This window comes from Tauraco erythrolophus, chromosome 4 (assembly GCF_009769465.1).
Source record: "Tauraco erythrolophus isolate bTauEry1 chromosome 4, bTauEry1.pri, whole genome shotgun sequence".
Classification (NCBI taxonomy): Eukaryota; Metazoa; Chordata; class Aves; order Musophagiformes; family Musophagidae; genus Tauraco; species Tauraco erythrolophus.
Window position 1 is genome coordinate 24,075,532 of NC_141468.1, and position 23,406 is coordinate 24,098,937.

At 39.4% G+C, this 23,406-nt stretch overlaps 1 protein-coding gene across 1 annotated transcript in view; it reads right to left on the minus strand.

Moving 5' to 3' along the window:
- Window positions 1-23,406, minus strand: part of PLXNB2 (plexin B2) — a 78,709-nt gene that overhangs the window by 12,141 nt on the left and 43,162 nt on the right. The window contains exons 15-28 of the mRNA XM_086609721.1: window positions 19,739-19,875; window positions 18,944-19,111; window positions 17,224-17,332; window positions 15,254-15,481; window positions 14,600-14,776; window positions 14,008-14,147; window positions 12,847-12,947; window positions 10,375-10,604; window positions 9,216-9,397; window positions 8,385-8,451; window positions 8,126-8,272; window positions 4,685-4,841; window positions 3,574-3,674; window positions 2,588-2,672 (exon numbers count right to left, since the gene is read on the minus strand). Coding sequence (XP_086465847.1) covers window positions 2,588-2,672; window positions 3,574-3,674; window positions 4,685-4,841; window positions 8,126-8,272; window positions 8,385-8,451; window positions 9,216-9,397; window positions 10,375-10,604; window positions 12,847-12,947; window positions 14,008-14,147; window positions 14,600-14,776; window positions 15,254-15,481; window positions 17,224-17,332; window positions 18,944-19,111; window positions 19,739-19,875 — 2,029 coding nt within the window. The remainder of the gene's footprint in view (window positions 1-2,587; window positions 2,673-3,573; window positions 3,675-4,684; window positions 4,842-8,125; window positions 8,273-8,384; window positions 8,452-9,215; window positions 9,398-10,374; window positions 10,605-12,846; window positions 12,948-14,007; window positions 14,148-14,599; window positions 14,777-15,253; window positions 15,482-17,223; window positions 17,333-18,943; window positions 19,112-19,738; window positions 19,876-23,406) is intronic.

The following is a 23,406-nucleotide window of genomic DNA, read 5'->3' on the forward strand; positions in this document are numbered from 1 at the left end:
GTTTTACATTTTCGTTCAGTGCAAAGCCTAGCACTTTGGCAGACAGTCAATGGCTTCAGCTGACACTTCTCAATGGAAAAGGTGCAAGTTACCGAGAGACTCTGGATAAAAGGAAAACCACTTCGTCACAAGCCTCATTCATAGAGCTGGGATAGGATTTCTATTTATTCCATCCCTGTAAATCCCAGTGTCATATAAATGCGTATGTGTGGGAGGGGAAGCCTCTGATCCTCTCCCTTTTATACACATAGCGTCTCACAAATCACTGTCACTGCAGGCTCTCGTGTTGTGCTAGCTTTGTAGCATTTTATAGCTTTCCAAAGGAACAAGCTGGCACCAGACAGCTTTGAGGACCCTTTGGCGCTAAAGAAAATGGGCTAGCCTGGCATGAAATGCTGTCTTCCCAAATTTGTACACTACCATGGTGCAAGACGGGCTGTGGAGAAGGATGGTGGAAGTTGTCTTCGCTCCATACTTTGGAATCTGAATTCTCTCTGCAGATTTTTCTCTCGTGTATGAGAGCCCTCATGTGACAGCACTATCCCCAAAAGTCTGCTTTTCCTTTACAATTTAGTATGCCACATGTGTAACTAAGGAGTTCATTTTGGAGTACAGATCATGCATGTTCAAAGAGTTTTATCATACTGAATTATAGCTAAAGATACAATTACAGAGGTGGAAAGAAAAAAAGAAACACACACAAAAAAGAAAACCACATGGTTTGGTCCTCTACCGCCTGCCAAAAGGGTAGTGAGGTGGGGAGAATGAAGACAGGAAGCCCAGAACAGGAGACTGAACATTGCTCTGATTGAAGAAAGCAAAGCAAGCTAAGGACACGATCAGGCTCTGCTCATGGTCCGCTCCACTTCTTTAGAGTGGAGGCGACTACTGCCTCAGCAGCTATCTCAGCAATTGGTGCAACCAAACCCAACAGGGACTTGCCTGGCTGCACTTCACTGCCCTCTGTATTAAACTGAACGGCTTTTTAAGTTAACATGTTGGGTTGGCATCTGCTGTGACAGAGTAGTCACCACTTGGCCAACTATGGCAGGCACTTACAGTAAAGGGGTGAGAGGACAGCGGCAGAGATGTAGCCACAATCATTAGGAGACCCTTCCAGGGTGCTGCAAAAAGTCTCAACAGAAAGCATCCAGAAGGAGGGAGTAAAACGCAAATGGCAAGTAATTCTGCCTGTCCTAATTTCCTGGCCAACACTCTACACAAATGAAATGGAAGCCTGCACATTTTTGTTAAATAGCAACATATGTCAGAGCTATCAGCTGGGACTCATCTTCCTGAAAAATGTACATTTCTGGCATATTATTTCCAATCTGTTTGACTGCCCAGCCCTTAAAATCTACTAAATCCAAGATCAGTAAATCTGTTTAAAAGAATGAAACTATTAGGTGAAGCAATGGCTTTTGCAATCAGTGCTAGACAGAAAAGCATATCAAATGAGTTCATAGAAGGAAAAATGATCTCAACAATTATCGTTCCATAAATCTACCTTCTACCTTGTGTAAAATAATTGAATATAAGGATAAAAAAAAAAGAGAAACTGAACATCTGAAATGTAAAGGAAACATATGTGACAAAGAACATAAATTTACAAGCAAATATTTCCATAAAAATCCGAGTGCATTTTAGGCTGTAATGGATATAGAGTCTCATGAGGTTTTGAGATAAAGGAAATTGGTCTAGACAGAATACTAACAAGTAGAAGTAAAAGCTTTAAAAGATGGTTTGCAAGCTAACAGGTTGTCTTTCATGTTGAAAAGTCCAGCATACAGTAGCAGACAGCAATATAAGAATTATGCAATGGCTGCTTTAGAGATGTGAAAAAGAGGAAACATCATAAGGAAATTCCTGATGCTAACTTACAGTGGATTGCAAACCTCAAACAGAACAAAGGACTTGTAGAAAATGCTGCATCTAAAGAGATATCGTGTATGGAATGAACGAAGCCAACCAGCAAACCCTGGAAAAAACAAGCTCGCATAGCTGGTGAAACATCTTTCAAAGGGAAGGAGACACAAAATATGAATGTACAGAGATGAGTTTGCAAAGCAACATAGTTATAAGAAATACAATTAAAAAAATTACTTTAGATCCATCATATCAGAAAGAGAGGAGCTGGTCTCTACCACGGTTCACCTAGAACACTGCATTCAACTCTCAGTCTAATAAGAAGTGGAAGAAATTGGGAGAGGAAAGTAAGAAAAGGAAGAAGGAAGGAGAAGAAAAGATAAAGCTTTGGAAAGATGAATCATACAGTTTGACTACAGAGGTAGTGGGATTAAGAAATAAAATATGCAAGGAAATGTTTGCTCAGAGTGCTTTCTACTAAGCTGGGGCATGGACTCACAGCACTTATGGTTAAAGGCCCACTATTTAAGGTTTTAATAAGGAGAACAAAGAAAACCATTGCAAATGTGCACACAATAAATAAGCCCTATATAGTCTGGTGGGGAATATCTAGCTCCATAGTCATTCTTGATAAACAAGATCAAGACAGCAGTGTCACTCTCTCTGCGTGGATTTTGACTTCTAGTCATTTCGGGAGGTAATGAAGCCACAAGATACTTACTTTCCCCTGGGACATCTTGCTGATTATCCTCTGGCTGCTGGGAAATGCCCATTTTTGATAAGATGAGCGTGGCACCATCTCGGACCTTTGAACACACAAACACAAGGATGTTATTTGAAAGAAGTATGCACTACTGAACCTCTTTCTTAACACCTAAACTGCAGTTTCTGTAATCTTTGGCAGGGAATCTGGACCTATGATTAACGTTGCCTTTCAAAGGCTTCTTGAGTAATTGGTTCTGCGATTCAGAACAGACTCCTTTCCCCTCCTTAATTACGAGATCCCATCAACATCTCCTCTGAGATTACTTAAAACGCTAGAAGCATCTCCAAGACTTCAGTGGTTCCTCAATCTGGTGTGGGTATCCTTTGTACAAAAATGGGGTTTATCATGAAGAATCAGACCTGTCTGTTTTCTGAGGGAAAACTAACTAACTTCTATCTTTCCTAATCAGGATATCTGTCGTTAGAAAGCAACAAATAGCATAGAAAAGGGAAGATCAGTGGATTGCAAGAGCTTGGTAGAGCGCACAGTATGACTGACAAAACAGGCTGTACAAAACCATCAACATCTGCTCTCCTGATTGGGCTGTTGAACAAACCAGACCAACCCAAAATCTATTTAGCAGCAGAGCAAGGACGAAGGCAATTCTCAGGGGTAGGAAATGGTAGAAAAAAGAGGAGAGAAATACGAGACCTAGCAGAAGGAGCTTTTCAATGTTCAAAGGAGAACTTGGATTTGGACACTGCAAAGATGAGGAAGTCAAAGCGCTGGCATTTAGGTGATATGTTTTCAGCAAGATGTTTAGGCAATGCGTCTAGACCTAGCCTTTGATGCTCTCAAGCTTTTACTGCCTAGACCTAGAGCTAGAGGTTTTTTTGATTCTTTATGTAGCACAAAAGTTTCTTTAAAAACAAATAAAGATTTTATTTATAACTAGAGAACAGTTAACAGATGCGAACAACTGCTCTGAAACACCTCCTTACATTATAATGCATTAGTGTGTTGATGCGTTTCCATCTGCCATCTCTTTGGGATGTTAAATCCAAGTCTGAGAGGATCTGTGCAGTAGAACCTGGACGCCACTCTAAGGGGTAATTAAAATGAGAAAAAACAGCTTTTAACCATGTGCAAAAATAACAACTCCAAGAATGTTTCAGTTTAGAGAACCACTGACGCATTGTGGAACATTAAAAGAAGTAATATGGCACATGCCACAATGTGTGTTTTTTATTGCTTAATAGATTGGTCTTTATTACAGAAGTTTGCATGAACTATTCCTAACCATGCACATGAATTGTGATTGTTTTCCATACAACGTTAAATGCCTTTGCATAGAATACTACAAATGTAAATAATAAGAACTCTTATCCATCCAAAATAGAGTAGGACTTTGCATGGAATTGAAAAGGCATTTTTAGGGAATTTAATAGCATTTTCCGAAGAGCAAGAATTGCATCCTCTACTTTCAGATTAAGGCAGTAATGAAGATATCGCAAAACTATTAATTGGAGCTTTATTATGAGATTATTAGGCCTTTTAAGTTACATCTTTTTCTTTTTTTTTTTTTTTTCCTCAAGAAGAGAAAAGCAATTTTGAAAGCCTTCAAGAAGGATGATTTTCAAAGGCTGGGTGGCTCATCATCTCCTAAAAGTGCAGCTCCTGTAAGTTATAATTCTTTTGAATAACCATCATAAAGGCAAGTCAAAATCAGTACCAGTTTCTGAAATTGCATCATTACTTCTCCATCAGTTAATTGTCCATGCTGTCATTATCACATTAATTAGTACCTGAGATACTGACTCTGTCAGACATGAATACATTTGTGCTAACAGTCATTAACAGGCTCTTTGCACACTAATGACAGTACACCAAAACTTTAAGAGTCAGGAAAAAGAACTCTGTAAGAAAGCATTAATTCTTAATGCATATTAAGATTGCTCCAAAATGCTGTATTTTTGCATCCGGCTGAACATGAATTCAAATTATTTAAAAAAAAAACCACAAAAAATTGCTTTTATAGACATTTTTGGGGAAAATACAAAATCACACAACATGTTTCACCTGCTCAATATAGTATCACAAGTAGCTACCTACCAAGAACTACACTCTCAGCTTTTGGCCACTGAGAACATGGCAGATTTCGATAGACTTGGTCTATTATCTTTTCCTTTACTTGTGATATAGTATCACAGTTCAGCACTTTCACAGGTGTGGAATCGGTTCCTCCATCTTGTACATATACATTTACTGTCTGTAAAAAAAAAAAAGTACATTGTTATTAAGAGAAATCAGTGCTGAATTGCCTCTGAATCTGTTTTTCTGGATGATTTAAATGCAAACAATATCTAAAATTCACTGCGCAGTGATTATTGGCACAGCGGCACATATTTGCAATGGGACTATGGATTATTTGAGAGATCCTTCGCTGTTATGCAGTCAACCAGCTACCATAAATTCCAGCTAATTCCTCCCACTATGACAAAACAGAAAAGATGCAGAACAGATTCACTCATGTCTCATATGCTACTATTGAGTCCTGGGAATTTATTAGAGAGGGACACACAAGATCAAAGCAGCTGGACCACTGACTAGTTACATGCTTCTGATATAGCCTGATAACCTCGAACACAGAAAAGCACAATGCAGCACGCAAACTTAACGAGCTCCTAATGATCATTTGAGCTGCACTTTGCTGAACTCCTAGAATACTGTGTGCTTTTGCCTTCCTTTAAGCTGTCTTCATGGTCGTGGCTTTACTTCTCAAATTGAGCGGACCGGGTCTGTACGTATGGTGATTTAACGTGGCTCAACTGATGAGCAGTGACTTGTTCAGCTCCCGTAACTTCACCTCCTGTGACCAGCTGTTCATTAGATACACATAAATACACACATACGTGCATGCACACATATACATATAAAAGCCATTTATATCATCTTTGGTGTCTGAACACTTCATTTACTGCTTACTGTTGTCACAATAAGTCTAATAGCTCCAGGAAATATATCTAAGTAGTTAATGCTAGTTCTAAAATATTACTGTTTTCGTTTTTTTTTAAATGTTAAAGAGAATTTCCTGAAAGCCTGTAATTTGCTAAATCTGGAGAGATTTTTTTAAAGTAGCTTCACTATATGTCAGTTTTAATACAGACAAAAGCAAATGAGAAAACGATGGCCAGGAAACCTCCCCAGAAGGAAAAAACCCACCAAAACCAAATCGATGCTATGAAAAGCCTCTTTCTTTCACTAGTTGAATGAGCACAACAGCCCAGAGCCCTCGTGGATCTTTTGCCAGTCAGGTAGCTTTGGAGGCCGGGCACACCCGAAGCATTGCAGCTCTCAGATACACATGGTCCTGGCAACCATAATGCCTGCATTTATCATCTCAAACCTCAGAAATAAACTTGCATGCCTGTTTTTCTTAAGCAGTGAAGAAAAGCTACGCCATACGGCAGTCAAATTAAACATGATTGCACTGCCCCTTGACAGAACTCTCAAACTAATCACGAGATTTCACCTTCCTTTTCCTATTAGCTTTATGGTAATTAGACATGATTTTGCTGCTGGTTCAGTATGCAGCGTGTCAGTGTAACCACTGATGCAAAACAGATTCATCTTTTAAATAAGAACAATTAGAGAGCAGACAACTGCTCTATACCGTACTTTCCCACCATGTCTCACTTTCAGGCAGAAGTGAAGTAATTAACTCATGCTTTAACCTACCTTGGTGTACAAATGCTCCCCAACTGTTCACAGTCACCACAACAATGTCATCATCATGCCAAAGATCCCAGTGATTCACAGCAACAGTAATCCCCTTCATAATATTTTTTCATACACATATACACACATATATCTCATGGTCTTCCATGCACGCACACACATAAAATCTTTGTTTGACGGGAAATCTGTAAATCTGGACCAAATACTGCTACTGTACAATATAATAATGTTTAATATCTAGCTCGTATGCTTGTTGTGCCCACATCTGATTGCATACACAAATTTTCTGCTTTCACACTGCATTCATTTAGCTTAATTGCAGGCATTGGCTTTTTTTGTGAAAAGAAACAGACTGAATAAAGAATTACTGCCATTAAGTCTGATATTATGTATAGTGCAAGTAAATTTTGTTCTCCATACACAAGAGAAAATATAACCAGCATTGCCAGTCAGTGTGGTTTCTATGGGTGGCACTTTCAGCTCAGATATGAAGATGACAACTCAACTAATCCCCAAACCATCAATTGAACTTAAAATATTTCTTCTTGCCCAGCACACTCTTTTCCTCCAGGCAGTCTAGGTCACAGTCTAGTGATTTTGTGAGTGAAAGTCCTACAGCAATCACCTCACATCAGCCCATCAGCATCCCTTCAGAATACACAAAATGGTAATTTTTTTTTAAACAGGACTTAATAAAGCTTTTTGTTAAGTTTCTCTTTTCACCCTGCAGATATGTCACTGCATCTTTCTCAGTTGGAGACAACCACAAATGGCTCCTAACATGTCAATAAAAGAGAAATCAGAGCGGGGAAAAAAAAATCCAGTGTTGGTCTTTGAAGGACAGTTTGTGCATCTTTGATATTCATTACATTGTATCCTGAAGAAAACCAGGAAGACTGTCAGAAAGAGTAAAACTAGAATTTACGCTCCTTGAACAGCTAAAGAGTGGGCTGCTTCGTTTTTTTAAAAATACATTGAATCCGTGTGCTGGAGTCTGGTTGAAAAAGTGGTACAAATTTGTGGCAGTGAACTGAATTAAGTCCAAGCAGAATTTGTAATAGAAGAGAACTGGACCATGGCACTGGCGATCATATTCGGGCGCAGGGTGGAGCTCAGATGGGGAATACCTGGGTCAGGAATGTTCGCTTCATCCCACTTGAAGCATCTAACACAGGTCTCCAGAATTGCCTGTAGAGGCAGCTTCCCCTCATCACTGAAGGGAATTATTTCCTCAGGTGGAAATCCCCTTTCAATGCTAGTTGGGCTGCCCATGTTCAGGAGAGTTTGACTTGTACAGGAACAAGTGCAGAAATAGGTTCATTCAGTGTTTTAGAGATTGCAGAGCCATCTCACAGGACTGTAGAGGAGCTCATCCTGGTGTACTAATAAAATGATCTCTAAAATGACTGATATGTTGACGAGCAGCAATCACAAGGGAGAAAGACAACTCAAAGTTCAAGAATAACATTAGTGCAAGAATTCTGCAAAAATCAATTGCCAGTTAATTTAGATGCGAAAAAGGAAGGAGCCAAACACCCCAACCACTATACAGACAGACTTTGAAAATTATGAAAAAGATTTACTGAAATGGATTCTACAGTGGCAGGACTTGGATTTAATGCTTAGAACATACTTTATAATTCTATTTTCCTGCTTGGAGACTTGCTTGGGTCAAACTATCAACAGTTCCTGTCCATGATCAGAATTTCTATGTAGATCACAGGAGTCCAGTAAAGTATGTACAGACTTAAGACTTCAGGACTTAATTTTAAAAGAAAAAATGATTTTATAATATATTAATCATGATCTGCTTACCAACTGCGTATACTCTACATCATCTCCCAGTAAGCCTGTGTCATTCAAAGTATACTTGGCTTTCTTTAGCACAGCATCCACTGGGCCTTTTTCTACCTGGTGTTTGATAGCCTTGAACAATTTATAAAGAGGCTCTCCAGCATTGTCCTGTTTAAAGGAAAGGAAAAGAAATAAAGCAAAACCAAAAGATATACTCAATGCAGCAGGTTTAAGTATAATTGATAAAAAATCCCCACAGGCAGCAGACTTTAACTCTTACCTTGAGGTACTGATATAAACAAATAGACATCCAGTTAGACAACATTCTCTCAACAACCGTTTCAGATCTGAAAAAAAAAACCAACAACCCCGAGTATGGTAAGGGTACTTAATGACAAAGTTTTAAAGAAAAACATTGCTGCTTGAAATATAATATTTTTACATGCTTAACTGCATGCACTCTCCTAATGCAATGATTTCCCTATAGAGTCTTGAGAGCATGTACTTGCTTTAGGATAAGTGCTTTGTATTGCTCATCATTCCCGGGTACCTTCAGTTCATTACTGAAAAGCACAAATGCTTTATGCAAAATCTTAAATTGGGCCTATGCTGTAAGAGCTAAAAAATTAACTCAGTTGTGCACTTACTGGGAGATTACAAAGCTACAACATACACAGAGCAAAGTCTTTTGTAATTTATTTGGAACAACAACAGAGTTAAAAACACTAGAGCAAGCCCTCACTGAATGCACAATGCAAGCTGATTATGTGTGCTCATTACAGAGATGATATGTGGTATAAATGCTAGATCGTTTGGAATAAAATTAGATTAAAAAGTAAATGAAATGTTGGGGACTGTGTTTTGAAGGTAGATGTTTTCCGAAATCTCGATGCAGATTCTACACTACAGTATTTGAATAAGGAAATGCTGTAGCCAACAGTCCTCCCTATGCCTGCCACAGCTATTCCTGGTGAGCTTGTCTTCCTAATATGCTCGGGCCAGGCTATTTCTGACTTTCACGGAGAGCTGGCATTTTAATACAGTCACACTGCAAAAGAAATACATTGACAGAAACCCACAGAACTTCAGAAAATATGACAATCATTCAAACCTCCTTAGCATCAGCTTTGGGTTTTTGGCCACAACATACTGCTCCATCAGTTCTAAGAACAGCGTCCTCATGATGTCAGTATAGTATTCTAGTTTTCCATGTAAAGCAACTGTCAGTAAAGATGCAAAATACACTTTAGCTCGAGCAGAGAACTCCCTTTGGTTTTCCAGCGTGTGAATAAACTGAAACAGAAAACAAATGTAAAATCAAGTCAGATGACAAGTTTCTGAAGAACTTCAACACTTGCCTGTACTAAGAAGACAAGTGATACTATTTTAAAATTAATCTCCTAAGCACAGAATGGAAAAGTTTTCAGAAGTTCAAAAAAACTACTTATAAGAAAATGTTGCCTATGATTTCTTTTTAGATACACACACAGGGTACTGGACTAACCCAAGGAATGTTTATATACTTTAACTGAAGCCTTATCTAAAAAGGATGCTTTAATTAAATGAAAAAAGGTTTCCTGTGACAATTTTTTAAAAGAGAAAATCAGCTCCTCTCCCTCCTAAATTCCCAGTCCTTTCACATCAAATTACAAAGACACTAACCTAAGTACACCTGGGAACATGCTCTCATCTGCCATAAACTGTAACACTACCATTAACTAGCTCAGCACTGGAGCCTCATTTAAAAAAGGAGAAAAAGCTAGAAGCCTAAATCTATATTTAGGTGTCTGACAATCAGCCTCAGTTTTTGAGAGCGAGCAATTAGAAGTCTCTTCAGAGCTGCTTCGAGCACTCATCAGTCTTGATGAATAGGCCACTTGAGGAGCCTCTGCCTCTCTGGGACAGAGATCCAGCAGACGGCTGCCCACAGGTGACTCCTGTGATGAACCAGGATGTTCTCTGATCACTTTTCTTAAAAGGCTAAAACAAACTTATGACTGCAGTTTTTATGCCAGATTGGGTAATATTTGTTTTCTTACAGCCACTGCAATGTTGACTAACTCCATGCTACGTGACCAGAAATATGATCTTGCCTCTCCACCCCACCAGGAAGCTCTGGCTGCATATCTGCAGCAGTTACTGTGGAACCAGAACTGCAAGAAAATCACTTATTTTCAAGCATTTTGGTTCAGTTGTGCTAGCAAACCTACTGTCTAGCACACACAGACATGCCTAGCTAAGAGACAAGACGAATCTACTTCCGTACTCACATTAATGAGAAATGATTTGCTATTGAGGAGGTTGGAGAACTGGTTCAAAGCCTGCTCCACAGTCTGCCGCCTGGCCTCAGGAATATCCAGCTTCCCTGTAATCATCACATCTTTCTCTCCGTCTTTGGAGGGCAAGAAAAAGACTCTGTCCGTGTAGGTTTTGTAGTCCAGTACTGGAATTCCAGCTTCATTGATATCATTTGTCTGATCCTCCATTTCTATCATTAGATCTGGAATATGCAACACAGTTTAAAGGTTCATTTAAAAAAAGCCTGCAGCTTTTTTAAGCAACACGATCTCTTCGGGTGCCTTGTAATGGAGAAAAAGCAACTCAACACCAAAAACTCTATTTCATCTCACATCTTCTCTTCCTATTCTTACCAATTATCCTGTTAACTATGACTACAGCTAATCCTATGGTGACATGAGGATAACAGCCTTTAGCACAGATTCCTTGTTGCTGCCTATCTGTAAAATGGTCTTAATGGACATCTGGGTGAATTCATATATACGAATGTAGGATTGTAGCACAGAGCCAAAAAAAGACACCACGACGTTGTTTTCTTGTTCTGCTTTGTTTGTCAATGTACATTCTGTTCTCTCTGAGTCTGGGTAGTAATAAAAGTTCTGTTAAAAAACACATAGCAACCGAGGAAAGAAAGGTTTGAAGTGTAAAGCATGCTAATTTAATTGGAAGAAAGGGGATGGCAGGAAGGAAGAAGGTTAAATGGTTCATTGAAATTGATGGAAACATTTCTGTGGGACTCAAAAGCTCTGAAATTCTTAAAAGGGACAACAATTAAGGAATCATCCTTTGGAGCAGCTCTTCTAGCTGAAGGCTTTCCAATTACCCAGTATTGCTGATTGACTAGAATACCATGTTAATTAATATAGTGACCTATTGTATCAGCAATTTTATTGCTCTTATTCATTCATTTAGCTCTTTGTTTTATAGCATTCAGCAAAGTTGAAGGAGAAAGCATCTTGTGGTTTCCAGCTTTGTGGTATTTGTACTTCCTCCCTGATGTCCCTTTCCTTGGCTATCTTTGGTTCCATGTATTTTAAACTGTCTGCACTTTATGCTGTTGACACTAAAGTGTCACAGTGTGGATCCAGAACATGTTTTGACTTCAGTGTTTCGTTTTACTGTCAGCCAAGGTGGATGGAGTTTAGGAACTGGAATACTCCTTGGATGTGCATTCTGCTTCCCCAGTGTTTGTGCTTGGTGGAGCAGAGAGGAAACCTTCAACCCAACATGCAGCAGGAGCCTGAAGCCCCCTGCTAGGAGTGTTAGCAAGAGAAAGGCACCTTCTCCTTTCAGAAACAGGTACGAAGTTCCATGAGAGAGGTGGTGAGAGGGAGGGCTGCTAACCTTGATCGATCCTCTCACAGTTCAAAATGCAGTTTGCAATGAAGCTCATTTGGGAATAGTTCTTGATTGAAACATGTGCTTCTAGTTTGTGTCCAGAACCTGGAAGGAGTTGGTTTTCCAGAGAAAGCAAGCTGGTACAAGTAAAGAACATCCTGTCCCAGAAATGCCAGAAAAACAAAACTGGGAGAGACTTCCAGCATGGCCGAAATCTTTGAGATACCATCAGCTTCTTCAATTAATTTCAAACTCTAATCTGAAATTGCTTTTTAATTCAATCCTGCTTTTTAGCCACTGTCAATACAAAAGAATCTATTTCTCTTTAGAAAGAAAACATGTGGTGGTTTTTTTTTTTTCCTTTTTTAATAGAGATTATTTCAACATGACCCAACAGCAAGTGTAATTCAGATAATGAGGTGACATTTCATGGTAATCATTTAGGCCAACATTTGCAATGTTTGCACTCAGATGCCTAATTTAAGTGTTGCAATGAGTAGTTCAACATGTAGAAATGCTGAGCCTTCCCGCCTCCTGCTGCCTTCCCTGGGATGGTGCCTCTACATTTACATAGAACAATCAGCTAGCTCCTCAAATCAAGCTAAAGGTTTTCCCACAATAAACAGGGCAAAACACTATTTCTTTCCTGTGAGCTTGCTAAATTATCCTTTTGTAAGCTGATTGTTGCAAATAAATTTTGCAGCTCTGAAAATAGTTTTTAATGTGCATACTTGGCACATATAGCCATTGTGCTAAATACTAAGTGCATGGTTAGTCACTATAAAATATTCTTTCTTCCGTATCAATAGCCACTTACATTAATGGCTATAAGTAACCCCAATCTCAACTAGTTTCGATTTCCCAGTTGCTAACTCTGTGCTTCCTTTAGACTAAAACTATCCATTCCCTTTAATAACCTCAGCTCTCTATTTTATTTCATATATAATAACAAAATATCTGTTGTATGCACATGTCAGTAATCAAGACTACTAAGATCTGCTAATTATTTGATCCCAGAAGACAGTTTTAGCAAGCTAGCACCATTCCTCCAGCCCATCTTCTGACTGCTCAAAGAGGACCCATAGCAGTGCAAATATCTGTCATACCTGTGAATTCCTTCTTGCACCGGTCTCTGACACTCTCCTCCAGGCCTTCAAGTTGTGATTTAATTTTTTCATACTCCCGTTCTGCTTGCTCGCTCTGGCGTCTTTACGGAACAGAGGTAAGATTTTAAAAAAAGTTATAAACTGCAAAAGTAAATAATTTGCAACAGCTCTGAGTGGAAAGCCAAAGGACTGGATGACACTTTCCTGGTTTTGATTTGTTTTTAAACACTGGTAGCAGAAAGAGAACGGAGGAGGAGAACAGCAACAGTTGACCAAGTCTTCACTCTGTGTAAATCAACCTGGCACCATCGAGGGCCTGCTGCTTCAAAGCACACTTGGGCTAGTGATTTAAAATCCAGTAAGCAGTGGCTACAAATGCTTTCAATCACACATTAAGTACAGAAACTCAATTTGTATGTACAGAAAAAAGACTGCTTGAAACATATCCTGCACTGGCTCTGAGTCACCCAGGAGTATGCCTGGGACTGAACTGAGAAGGTTGCAGGAGGTCCACGAGAACATCAGTGCTGTTCCCACATACTTGGGCATTGCTTCACCTATATTGATATGCACCATAAGAGTGAAATCCACTCCCTCCTGAGGGACAGTTGGAGGCCCTCGTTACTAACCTTAAAATTGAGGTAAGTAGGTCTTAAGTGAAATACAGATATTGTTCTGGCCCTTTGTGAAGCATGAATTTCACCATTAATCATGAAATTTATGTGTGGGTAACACTTATCTCAGCTGGAAAGGCCAAAATGACCCCTTAGCCAAATCCATCCAGCTCAAACCTACAATGCTGACTGAGGCAGCATAGATGCTGATGGATATGTATACAGAATAAGTGATCTCCTTCACAAGCGGCACTTTAGCTGCCATTTCAAGAATGCACGCATGCAACTCAGTCTGCAATTGTGTGTTGGGCAAGCCTGGGACCAATTGTCATGCTTATGTACAAAGGATGGACTGAGCTGAGTGACACCAAGGAATTTCGTGTACGTGAGAGGAATAAATTGGTGCTCATACGTATTTCCAGCTGTAACTGCCTTTCTTAACTCTGCAGCTCATAAAAAAGATGATTTCTGTAGACTGAGTTGAAAACAATCAGGTAGTACCTTGAAAGCTTTAGTACAGCAAAACCACCTAATTAAAGGAACTTACCTGTAACAGGTGATAGAAATGACGATGATTGCTATCATAGGAATAAGTACCAGTGGCAAAATAAGATTCAGTGGGATGTCATTCACACGTGTATCATATTCCACCCTTCCGAGGATCCATTCCCGGAGTCCAAATTTCACCTGATTAGATAAGCACAGTCGTTTGTCTCAAAAAGTGCAAATGGACAGTGGTTCACTTCTCAGTTGAGCTCTAAATTCTTAGTAATGCTCACTAAGTGAATTCCTAGCTCAAACTGCCAAACAAAGGAAACACTTCTGAGCATTTTATACTGAATTTAGGTCACTAGCACTTTATTCCACCAAGTAATTTTATTTTGCTTAGCAGAGGAAAAAAAATCCCCAGTCTGTCTAGCTCCAATTTTACATTCCTATGTAATGAAGGTAGAAGGCATTTGGCAGCTTGGAACCGCTCTTTATGTCTTCTAGACAGTAGGCAGAAGCTGGAGGAAGGAAGAACTGCATGGAGTTTCTTCACGGTACTACAACTTTGGAGAACAATTTACTTCAATTAAGAAGCACTGTGTCAGTGCCACTTACACGTGATATTAAATTCTATTGAAAAGGTAACCTACAATGAATTCCGGAAGGTTATTGATGGTATCTCTCTTCTGCCGTTTCTTTGGCTGAGGCTGTACTTCTGGTGGCTCACAATATAAGTCCGTTTCAGTTAGTGTTTTTATGTTGCAGGGTTCGTCACCCACAAAAGCCTGGGCCTCGTCTATCGTCATGGCTTTGTTCAGGTTACTGCCCTAGACAGAAAATACAAGGCTAAGTCACCATCGCAAAGTCTTGGGAGGTAAGAAGTGCTGAGTTGCAACTTTCCATCTGGATCATTTTTAGCAGCAGATGTGATTTGCACTGCAGTGTGCAGAAGAGCAGAGTGGTTGGGAATCATGCAATTCCTCTCCTGTCCTTCCTGGTGAGAGAAGAGATGCTCCCTCCTGTCCTTGGGAGCTCTATGGAAGAGGGCATTTCCAAATGCCAGGCTCAGCAGGAGGGGTCACCCCTGGGAAACCCAAAGTATGGCTAGAAAGATAGCAACTATCTCTGAGAAGGGGAGTGGGGACGAAAGGGGAGCTGACAATGTTCATCACTAAGCAGAGGTAAGAGACTCTATCAAGCATTTTGGGTATGGTACCAAACAGCTGCTCAGGGTTTGAGAAAGGAAGGAAGAATGCCATACTTCAAGGACAAAATGAGCAACCACCATCTCTGGACAAGTTTACCTTTGCATTAATAAGTTTGTTGACTTGTTGTTTGATGCCATTTGTGAAGTTTTCAAAAGTTGGGTCTGCAACATAGGCAAAGGAGTGGCTCTCATTTTTTACAACCAAACGGTGATGATCCATTAAAATAATAGTGGTGACATTATAGTTCTCTGGGTCTTCTAGTATTGGTGGGGAAGAAAAAACCACCGTGGTTTCATTCAGTCTTTTAACATGCTTTCCGTCAAACTGTAAGAAACAAAACAAGAACAACATGCACATTTTAGAGTTTGACTCATTCCTGTGCATAACTGTTGTTAGCGTTAGTCTGTAGAAATAAACCCACTGGATTTATATCCTCTCCATACACCAGAAATAACATAGTATGAGGTATTTTCCAAAAAGAAAATGAAACATATTTGTTGATGGGAATAAATTGTTGATTCATTATGTTCTAGCAGCTGCCTGCAGAAAAAGCTTAGGCTACAGGTTGGTTTCCATTGCCTCTAAATCCTATGGTTCTGGATCACATTGGGCTGATATCATTAAATTGCTCAAAGATTAAGAGGTTAACATGACAGCTTTAATCCAGATCACCTTCTGTACCATTAAGTATCTCAGGTAGATTCTTTTCTATTGACACGATAAAATACCTCACTGAAATTCAATACAATTACTAAGTTAAATTTTGGAATAAAATTTACCAATTGTGAATCAACTACTCAGGGTGACAATGCAGTTAACCTGACCTCCGTCCCCAATTACACAATGTTTTTATCCTAGAAACTCCTTCAGTCACTCAGTAACATCAACCACAGCCAGTAACACCAATAGGAATCCTCAACATTTTTCTATCACCACCTCAGTTTCTCACTTTGCGAAATGTAATTTATTAGCTTCTCCTCCACATTTCAGATAGTGCCGTATAAGTGGAAGCAAAACAAAAGATTAGAAAAGTTTCTGGACTTAACCAAGACTGTGTGCTACACGTAATGCCGACTTAAGCTAACGTGTTGAGAAGATGCTGAGCATACATAAGGAGGGAGGTAAGAAATGTTGATAAACACTGTCAAGAATGCTCAATAGACTTTAAGATTATCCTGGGAGTTAAGGTTATCAAGGTAATTATGTTTGCAGTTTATGGTCTAAGATATGTAGGCAGTTTTCCTCTTAAAATTTTTTAAGGATAGGGTTCTGATGGACCGAAATCCAGCTGGCTTTGGCATACTCTAAAAGCTGAATCATGCAATTAATACAAAACATGCACATTACCAACTCTATATGGATCACAAGACAGTCTTAAATTGAAGAGCCAGCCTTAGAAAAAGTCTTACAACGCTCTTATCTGGATCTGAAAGATCACTTTTATGCCCTCAATCATTGCATTAAATTGTGATCTTCATTAGAAGTGTGGGAAATTGAGACTATGGGTAATGTCAGTTCTTTTTAACATGAGATGCAAGAAAGGTTCATTTTTTTTATGTTCTTTTTCACAACTTTTTGTGAACATGCTATAGGTGGAATATGCATGAAGCAAGAAAGAAAAGACGACTCGGTTCATTGAGGTGTGAGAAAATAAAAGGCACTGACTGTGCAAAGCTGAGTACTTAGCATTGTCTGGATTTGGGTCCTGTTTCAGGCAAATCTCTAAAGCTTGCAGGGAGAGAAGGAAAAAGATAAAGAAAAAATAAACACTTCCAAAGTCTGAAATTCATCCACTTTACCACTCAAGCTTAATTCTTCTATCCTTATTCATGTTGAATGAAAATAATTTCAAAGCAGAAGATTGCAAGGTACAAGTGAATGTATGTTAAGATAGTAGAATTAGGCTCCTTTTCCACAGAAGCCCTCAACAGGCCCAGAAATCTGTTCAAACCTTATTCCACTTCAAGCCCAGTGAAGTCCAGTGGGCAAACTTAAATGCATTTTTTGAACAGATTATACATTTTGCATCCACTGTGATGCCTTTGAGGGGAAAGAAAGACAATTACCATTTTGAGATTTGTTTTCCCTCCTTCTGGACGCTCGGCATATACCACCAATGAGAAACTCTGGATGAGTTCAAAACCGGTTCCAGTTACTGTAATATTTCTCCCTCCACTGAAAGGCAGAATTAAAAAAGAAGTCAAGTCATTGGCAAACCATGACAGCTATAGACTGCTTTATCCTGCACTGCTACTACTTCCACTGAAAACAGCTACGTAATGCCTATATGACAATTAGACATCCTACACAAGGCACTCCTGTTAAAGCTGTCGATGACCACAGCATTTAAAAGTAGCAATGCCAACTTCAAACTCATTTTAAAATAGCACAATTAAAAAAGTACAAACTGCAGTATTTGTGGCTTTTCATTGACGCCAATCTTTGTGTGCTTTATTTCTCCCATGTTTTTGTTAAAATCACTCCACCTACCACACACACAGAGGCAAAGGTGAGAGCGTATTTTCCACAGGTCTCTAGGGACCTGGCTTCTCTACTCCCTTTCATTTGCAACACATTGTTTAAAAAATAATGCATTCGCATATGAAGAAGAATGCATGCAAGCTGCCAGTGGGAATTAAAGTCATCGAAGTAACACGGATTTAGATGGATAGCAATCCTCAAGGCAATCCATTAAAGTAACCTTCAGTTTATACAGAGGAAAGAAAGAAGTCTTTTAAATCCCCTGGGGTAAATCACTATTGATCTACCAAAAAACGCCTCCAGGCCCCAAAACCACCCAAACCAAACATCAAAAGCAAATATTGAAAATAAATCCTATTTTACATAAGTGACTGCTCAATATTCAAGGAGGCTGGTCCAATTTCTCCAAGAGAAGTCATGGCCAATTTTATTTTTAATGTCCTATTTGTAAGGTCACGATGTTACACTTCTTTTTACTGAAAGGAAGTAATGATTTCTCTCTGCCAGCTGTACCCCATTAAGCAGAAAAAACAGAGTATTAGGGAACAGCAGAGACCAACATGAATCAAGGTCACAAGTTTGTCCCTATATCGGTCATAGAATGACTCAAAACCAGAGGCATGCTACAAGGAGTTTCATACAGATGATCTCCCATTTTTCTACAAATATAAGCAAATGTATGCTTATACATTTCTTTGGTTTCACAATTAGTATGAGTGAACCTTTTTCCAGAAGGAACAGCTACAAGATGGGGTGCTAGTGAGTACCACCATAGAAGAGAGCACACCTTTTAAAAGCCTCACTGAACCCTGATCTAGATTTCCTAAAAAGATACTTTTTTTTCCTCTTGGGACAAAGAGATGACAGGCCATAACCATTCTCTTTTTCCAGCTTACTTATTAAAAGCTGAACAGAAGAACTGTTACAAACCTTTTCTTTAGAAACCTTTTATATAGATTATGCTTATAGGATAAGGACTTGTAAGTAACACAAAGATCATGTTGTCTGACATGATGCTGAAATGCTTCACATCTCTTTCTTTGAGACATCTTCATTTAGAAGCAGCTCATTACCTTTTCTGGTTTCAGGATTTAGCTTTGAAGTGGGGATTAAAGTTTGGAGGAAAACAACGCTTTCAAACATCAGATGTGGTTAATAAAGTTCACAAACTCTACATATCTTAATATGCGCATGGATGGAGTACAGCAGTTTTCATTTCAAACAGTTCTATATGTAATAGGTTTATTATAAACGACACAAATTTTCCCCTAATTGTAAATGAAGTTATGACAAACATTTCATTACCTGCTGAAGCTATTTACTGGCAGGAACTTGGTGACAGTAGGATTCTCACTGTATGAAAACTGCCCTGGTACACTAATTGCCGTGCCCCCATAGTTCATTGTGACTTTAACAGCTTCAACCTTGCTATTAGGTCCTGTAATGCAAACGATCTCGTCTCCAAATTCAGTGCTAGATTGGAGAAGAAAAAGAAGAGGAAACATCTTCAGTTACTAACATTATGGTGATTTGTATTCTTTATTGTAGTACTCCAGAAGCTACAAAAAAAAGGGCCCTATTTTTGCTAGGCATTGAGTAACAACACTTTCTTCAGATCACTTAGGGTCTTAAAAAAAGATATAGGATATGAAAAGGAATAGTGTACAAACACAAGAACAATGTGATGTCAGCACACTGCATCATTCCTTTTTTTTTTGGGAGAAGTGCAGCAATTCATAAGTGGAAAAAGAAGTGAGAGGAACAAGCCAGGGGCACTAGAAGATTAAGATTTTATCTGGAATCATTGAGGAGATGCTGAGTGAAAGAATGGATGGATTTAGAGCAGCCAGGCAAGCAGAGAAAGCCAAAACTGGAAAATTCTTTGGATATCTGAGTTCTCCTACTTCAGTGTTTTTACAGCTGCTTCTTTCAGCTGGAGCCTCTGAGACAGTTTCTGCCTGAATGTTACGTGCAGAGCTCCATTGCATGGGATGAGTCACGAAGAGATAGACAATGGATTTGTATAATTTCTAAAGGCCAGAAAAGGTTAGTGCTTTGTTAGGACACAGCTCTGTATTGTTAGTTACTGAGTGTACGTACACATTGCAGGGCTGGCTACCAACTGAAACTTGAACATCTTTCTTAGAACCAGTGGCCAGGTTTGTACCAGTGATGGTAAGTGTGGTTCCACCTGCTTGTGGACCGCTTTCAGGTGTTATTCCAGAAGGATGAGGTTCCTGCAAAGAGGAGATGGTCAAATCACTTAAGAAAATTAAAATAAAATTTACATCAGTATTAATTGGTATAATAGCTAATAGAAGTTTAATGTTACTACGTGAAAAATACTAAAATTAAAATAACGACAGACAATTCTTTTAAAAGAAAACAAAATATTTCATTATTCATGCTGAAGGAAGAAGTAACAGATGACGTGAATGTACTTATGTTTTTTCCATACTGTATTTTATGAGTTCTTAGATGACTTTAAATTTTCTGTTTACAAAATGTAGAGTTAACTGCCATTAAGTTTGTGAGAATTTCCTGTTGGATTTCCTGTTTTCATACTTATTTTAAGATTTCTGTCTTCCTTATGGCTGCGTCTGCCTTCACCTTTCCTTACCCTTTCCTACATTCTGTGTCAGTTGCAGGAGAGACAGAGCAAGGTGTTTAAAACCAGTACCGAACAGAAATGATATTAAGAATCCCTTTATCTATAAGGCTCTTAATTGCAGTAAAATTGTTATCCTTTTCTTGAGCAATGAGCTTGGCAAAGAAAGAAAATCTGAAAACGCTTGAACCTTGGAGAGGATTTCTTAAAATAAATTGAAACAAGCAAACACGCTTCAAATTGTTATGAAATTTGTTGGAAATGTAAATTTCACAAATAAGTTCCCTCCTTTTGTTCTCAATTCTGTCTTTGTTTCCGTGATTGTATCTCAGGAGCTATGACAAATACTGTAAATTAACAGCGAGGGCTTTTCACGAACAGTGTGATTTAATTACTTCATTGCTCAGTAGTCCCCGCTTCGCGTTGAGAAAAGCACCCTTATTGAGAACAACACCGAGAATCAAGAGGATGACCGAAGCCACGCAAGCTGCACGGGATGGGTTCCTGGCCGGCCCCAGGCGAGCGCTGCCTGCGGACTCCGTGGCCTGGCCATGCCCGCGGACGTGCCGCAGCCCTCGCGCCAGGGCGGCAGCCGTTGTGCATGTGGGCAGCGAGCTGGTCCCACGCAGCCAGGCGCTGTGCACACAGATAGGATGCCGGGCCCAAGCGTGCAGCAGGGGCATTGCTATAAAGGATTCTGCGTATTGCTAAAGCATTCCAGATTGGCAGCTTAGGGAGGCTGTGAGTAGGTAATGAATGCCTTTTCTGACATACAACTTCTTCATTCATGTTCAAATACGAGCTTTCCTTAAATGAGTCAAATAAGCAATGAGTTTATTTCCCAATCTCATGTATATCTGTAAATGACATCTGCTCTCCTCCTCCTGCTGCTAATAAAGTCCAGGCTTGGGGCTACTCTGTATGAAGCATACGTAAATAAAGCAAAAGCAAAGAAGTTTGAAAACTTCCCTTGCTGATCAGGGTTACTCTGATCACCATCACACTGCACTGATCTCCCGCTCCAAGGGGGAAAAGCCCTGCTCAGAGAGCAACCAGCCCACACCTTACTATTCATGTGGCAAAAACCTTTCCCCTGTGCTGTTTTGCTCAGGCACAGTCTGCATCTCTATGTCAGCTTACAGCTACAGCACAGAGGGTCCACGAATGGCAGGGAGGAGGGGGGCTGATGTACCGCAGTTCGGTTCAATGCTCGGTGAGCCATCAACAGGTTTTTAACAAGCAGCTGGAATCCATAAAAATGCATCCAATTGACCTCACGGTTACTTTACAAATTTGCTTTATTGAAGCACAGATATTACAGAAACATGGAGAACTTGTACTTGCTGTGCTAGTTTTATATTTTCATGTCTGAGCAACTTCCCTCTGAAGGAATGCATCATGGTTCAGCACACTTCACAAATCCACAATGACAACTGCAATTTGCTCTCAAGTCATTGAGCTTTAGGAATATGCTTTAACACTAATTGGGTGTCAATTGCTTTTCTTCCCTGAGAGAAATCTGTTTGTAAACCCTTCACTCCTCAAGATGTACGTCGCTGCGGCAGATGACTGCTCTCACGTGTTAACCTTTGATTTCGTTTTAATTTAATACATCACTTGAGTTACAAGATTTTATGTAGGGAAGTGACTCAAAGTCATTTTAAAGAATTTTGTAAGCAAAAAGGAGCCTTGACTCAATATAACGGAGTTGACTAAAATTTGCTCACTTAGGTCTATACAGCCCTCTCTGTGCATACTCTTCTTTGGATTTAACTGCTTGCTGATTTAAGCTAAATTGAAATAAGTCACACCAGCGTAAATAAAAAGTTTGAGAGGATCGGTTTTAAAAAAAATCACACTTGAAGTTTAAATTAACACAAATCTAGTCATGTGCTCCACAGAAAGGCTCATTTGTGCTTTTTTGTAACACAATTTTGTTGCTAAAAAAAAGGACAATCAAAATTGTATATAAAATACAGTCAATAAATTGCTTATAAAAATGTATCAAATACAAGTGTAACCTTACCACATGGACAGAAAACCACACCTTTTATTGACTTCAAATTAAATCTTAATTGCTATAAATTGTTAAACATGTTGGACCACTGCATCATCTGCAGTAAAAATCCACAGCAATGATTATAACACACCTGGGATAGCTTTCGAAAGAAAGTATCCCCCAGGAAACACTGAAGAACCAGTATGGACAAATTTGTTATCCCTGAAACCTCAGAAAAACTGTTCAAAAACTCGTAGCCTTTTCCCTCAATACTACCTCCACTGAAAGCCTAGCCTCCAAGGACAGACTTAGGAAGGAAAGAAACAAGAAACCACTTAAAGCCAAGCCTTTAAGTAGAGACTGAGGAAGGAAAGGAACAAGAAAAGATTTCTGAAGCATCATACACCACTGTTCTCTGTAATCTCAGCATAAAAAATGAAAGAAAGCTTGCTAAGAACTTCTGCTAGACAGTTGCATTCCTTTCTTCCTGCAAAGACGTGAAATAATTGCCCTGTTAAAGCTCTGCTGGGTTATCTGATGGGTAACTTTGGCAGGGCGTCAGCTGGCTCTGTTGCTAACCACCAGTAAATATCTTGAACTTGAAGCAGAATGATCCAGCACGATTTTCTGTGGGGGATCTTTTAGTGGTGGCCTACATTTGCTTCTATAGGAACAGGGATATATAGGTAGCCAAAACGCAAAGTTATCTCTCAATAATACAGCAGCAAGGGGGAAGTGAAACAAGTATTTGTTCTGTTTTCTCCAGAAATGTTTTTTTTTCTTAGCAAGAATCCGACTCTGCTGGAAGTTAAAGCCCAGCTGCACTGGACAGGAGAATACATCACCCACACCTCACTCCATCCACAGCACAGCCGCACCATGGGCTCGGCATATCTCAGCTTCACTTCAGGCTGAATGGAAAACGGAGGCCAAGAACCACTGGGAGTGAAGGCAGGTAGGAGCCCAGGAGGAGGTGGAACAGTTATGGTTTAACCCCTATTTTCTCTTTAATGGCTGATCTTGCAGCAGTTCCTTAAAGGACTATTTTAAAACAGCTTAATTCAAAGTATTCATATTTAACGTATTCAAAGTAATTTTGCAAATACCAAGAGCTCCCCAGAGACTAAATAATGTGGACGTCTCATAAAGATGATCTAATAA